Source organism: Colias philodice, chromosome 14, assembly GCF_061535455.1.
Source record: "Colias philodice isolate Cphi_HAF_F1 chromosome 14, ilColPhil1 Martin Lab GWU primary, whole genome shotgun sequence".
NCBI classification, from domain to species: Eukaryota; Metazoa; Arthropoda; class Insecta; order Lepidoptera; family Pieridae; genus Colias; species Colias philodice.
This window is the reverse complement of record NC_143099.1, coordinates 10649649-10654080: the sequence shown is the minus strand read 5'-3', so window position 1 is coordinate 10654080 and position 4432 is coordinate 10649649. Positions and strand designations below refer to the sequence as shown.

General features: G+C 32.1%; 1 protein-coding gene across 1 annotated transcript; it reads right to left on the bottom strand.

Moving 5' to 3' along the window:
- Positions 1–667: 667 nt before the first annotated feature.
- Positions 668–3430, bottom strand: LOC149483038 (uncharacterized). The gene is made up of 4 exons (XM_089703565.1): positions 3406–3430; positions 1614–1863; positions 1426–1487; positions 668–1351 (listed from the first exon to the last, which is right to left on the bottom strand). The coding sequence occupies exons 1-4, from the start codon at positions 3428–3430 to the stop codon at positions 1311–1313; spliced, it is 378 nt and encodes a 125-aa protein (XP_089559691.1). The 3' UTR covers positions 668–1310.
- Between the last annotated feature and the right edge of the window lie 1002 nt (positions 3431–4432).

Sequence of the window (4432 nt, the reverse complement as noted above, 5' to 3'; positions counted from 1 at the left end):
GCCGCGCTGCCGCTGGCCGACTCGGGACAAACATGTATGGAGTCGTCATACAGTTATAATATTGTTATACATATATTTAATTGTTGATTTATTGGTTTTATTTTCTTGCTTATAAACAAATAATCTTCTTTTTAACAACTACATAGACATTATTAATAATTATTATTATTTCGTAATGTTTACTTTATTACAAAATAATACAGGTTATAAATAATCTTTAAAATAACAAAAAATATTGTTACTCTGAAAAAATGAAATGGTACTCAATAACGCGGACTACTGAATTGATTTAGATAGAATTTGATGCTGACGTAGATATTACATCATGCCCAGAATGAAAGGTACTATTTCTGAAAGAAGTTATAAACCCTAATTCTTCTCAGTCAAAGTCAAGAGTGGAAGATATCACTAATACAGTAAAACTGATGCGAAACTTTGGATGTTAATTTGTATATTTTTTTGTTAGTTGTTACTTAATCACGTCAAGACTACATTACCAATTTTGATAAAATATAGCTAATTGCCTGGATTTACACATAGGATACTTTTTATCCGAACTGAACACTTCTGTGGGATAAAACAGGATTCACGATATAACCTAATTCCACGCGGGCAAAGCCGCGGTCGGAATGATATTTTTTTAAATAAAAAAATTGTTTTAAAAAAAACACAAAATATATTGACGCATGTATTTATTTTTTGCACTCTATTATAATTGTAATTATTCATTACAAATAATCAAAATAAAATAGCCAGAACAAAGTTAGGCCCTGGTAGGGTAGGTAGGCAGGTACAGCAATGTGAGACGAACACTGGCTTATTTATACCAATAATAATGTATTATAAACATTAAATTAAGTTTACTTTCTAACAACAAAAATACATAATATTAGCTAATGTGAAAACGAATCAACCAATCATCCCACAACAATGAAATGTGCACACAAATATTCATCCAAATCGGTTCATGTGATTAGGAGGAGTGACTGCAGCGCCCATCTTCCGGGCCCAATTGTGTTTCCAGATCACCCAGGAACTCAATTTAATATACTTACACAAAATTTTTCGAAATGAAAACTCACATTACTATGTAAATATGAATATTAACCTGTTTTAGTACTAAGCAATTTCCCGCACAGGTGTAGTAAGTATAAATGAAATAAATATCAACATCAAATTCTTTATACAACATACTTATCTACCACCTACTAAGAAATGTAATTCTTGAAATTTTTTCGTATTTTTTTTAAATATAATACTACTCCAATGAGCTCCTGTTCCATATTACGTCCACCATACTTCCACTAAGTTCACCATGATTTTTTATTTCTTTGCACTTTGTTGCTTTTTGCTAAAAATGGAATCATGCGATAAAACCAGTAGAGCGTTGATAACATACATTTTTGACTGAATAAAGGTACTTACGAAGGAGTGGGTTCACATTGTGAACAATCAGTGGGTTTATTTTCCTTCTGGATTCCGGATTTCTGAAAAGATTATCTATGCTATAAATGAAAAAATCTTACACATTCGTTATGTACTTAAAACAGGGGTACATATCAAACATCGTCTATAATACAATTATCATCAAATTTAAAATAAAACCAACTTACTTCATTAATTTGTTCCAATTGTAAGCATTCTTTTTCCTCCAACCTTTATGTTTCTTCTTCTTATTTTCTTTATTGTCCCCATTTGTCTCATTTTGTCTTATCGTGTTGTCACCCTTTGTTACGATTGCGCGAGCGACACAAGTTCCCCGTGTGACGGCCGTAGCGGGAATGACTCGTGCAGCGATCGGGGTAGGAAGGTACAGGGCGGCTCTCGCTATATTGGCTGGTCGCGCGCTAATTTCAAGTATTTCTTGTTTATTTCATAACCATCGCATATTTCAAAATTCTGACTCGGTAGACGTATAGGTTGTATATTTTATAGTTAATATCCAAAAAGTCGTAACTTTACGTTCGTTATTTTGAAGATGCCAGAGATTAAAAAAAAATAACAATGAGAACTTTGTATTTTTTTTCTATCGAGAAAATATCATGGAATCATGTTTCTAAAACGGTAGACGTATTGTGTTACTATTGAACTTTCTTGTCAAGAATTTTCATCACGACAACTTTAATAATATAAAAATTACGAAGGTTTAAAAAGGGCCGTAAATGTTAGAAAAATTAATTCATCACCTTAACATCAACAAAACATAGATAACAACCTAAAAGGAAAGAAAATATGCCACGCTGACGGCTGAACCTAGTATCTAATCTGTGGCTGAACTAAGTCCTAAGACAATCCATACTAATATTATAAATGCGAAAGTAACTCTGTCTGTCTGTCTGTTACTCAATCACGCATAAACTACTGAACCAATTTTCATGAAATTTGGTATGGAGATATTTTGATACCCGGCGAGAAAGGACATAGGCTACTTTTTATCCCGGGAAAATGACGCAATCCCGGAAATCCCACGGGAACGGGAACTATGCGGATTTTTCTTTGACTGCGCGGGCGAAGCCGCGGGCGGAAACCTAGTGTTTTATAATTGTCTATCAGAATCAAAGCATCTTGGATGTACCACATGTTATGCAGTGATTAAATTACTAAGGAAGTGATGCAAATCCGTATCAAGACTTGCAATAGTGTTAACGTGAGCAATGTTCACGCGTGCGGAAATAGTAGTAGTACTATTTCACTACATAATATAATCCTAGCAGTTTTAGAACAAAGCGCTTCAAAGTAATTCATAGGCAGAGGCGGCTCGTCCTCAGGAGCGCCGCGCTGGTGCAGTGAACTCCCATAAATAATTATAATAAAGTTATACCTGCTCATTATTTAAAATCTATCGTAAAAAACTCCAATACTAATATCAATAAAATAAGTACCTTATATAATATTGAGTTTAAGTAGATTAAGATGAATTTAGTAACTTTTTGTATAAATCGTTTTCAATTATTCGAACATAACTCCCTATTGACTTACAATTATAGGTATACAGTCCAATAAATAGGAGTTCGGAGTCCCTTTATTTAGATAAATCGCTTGTCAATAACTTCTCAAGGTCCATCATGCGGCTTAAATAATCCCTGTTTATTCTCAAACCTCCATTTGTTTGTACATTTCAAAGATATGATTGATGTGGAATATCCAAGGATATTATAAAATAGATATAAAATTAGAAAGAAAAAAAATATACCTACTTTATTGCGAAGAAAGAAAGTTAATAACGAAGAAATTACGAAGTAATTTGCAGATTTGTAAGAAATTAAACAATTGTGTTTACTTTTTCAAAATCGATTCATAGCCTACATCCATTCTGCAATTTGTATTAAATTTTATAAATTTAAGCGATACTTCATACAAATACAAATCAATAAGTGAACCCATTTATAAATTATAGATACTTACTGTTATTCTTCAATAATATTAGCATTATGTTGAAAATTAGGAGAAAAGGACTATTACTTATGTCAACTTTATGATCGACGAAATGTCCTAACGAAATTTCTTATTTACATAATGTTATTAAAAATAACATTTTGTATTTTCTTTGACCTAAATTTATTATGATTCATCCCAACTACTAGTAATTTTTTACAATCATAGCTGGACACCTATGGGCTATGACTGTAAAATTTTACTCATACACTACCACAATATTAGGTATGTAGTTCAGACCAAACTCTAAGATTAAAAATATTACTCTATAAGTCTATAGTTATCCACGATATTGTATTTTCTGTAACAATTTCCCGTCAATATCCGTTCTGAATAATTTAAATTTTAAAGATTTTAAGTCATTCCGAAATTCCTAGTATTATCTTTTAGAAATATCTATTCTAAAATAACAATTTTCATTCATAAATAATGCGAATGATCATTATTTAAATGGCAGACGACATTTTTCCAATAACAAGGAACTGTCTCTGAATTCATGATCAAGTTCCACCACTCAGAATAACAAGCACTAGCTACACCCCGCGGTTTTACCCGCATTGCTCCGCTCCTATTAGTCTTATCGTGATAATATACATAATATAGCCTTTCTCAATAACTCGACTATCTAGCACTAAAAGAATTTTCCAATTGGACCAGTAGTTCCTGAGGTTAGCGCTTTCAAACAAACGTACTCTTCAGCATAGTATTATAATAATTATAGTTTATTATTCTGAACAAGGTAAGGTAAATAGTTCCATTTGGCTAAACAAGAGAGACGTGACATGGACAATATTGATCGGTGTTAATTTTAAACTGCTCAAACATTCGTAGTCCGATTAAAGCCTGAAATTGAATCTCGTATGAGCAGTGAGCGACGCCACGTTATTAAATAATCGTTTTGAGTGTTTGCTGTTAGATAAGATAAATGTTGTATACGAAATCATGCAATGACTTAGTGTTTTTGTAAGAATTAGGTACGATTTGATTTAAATAAAAA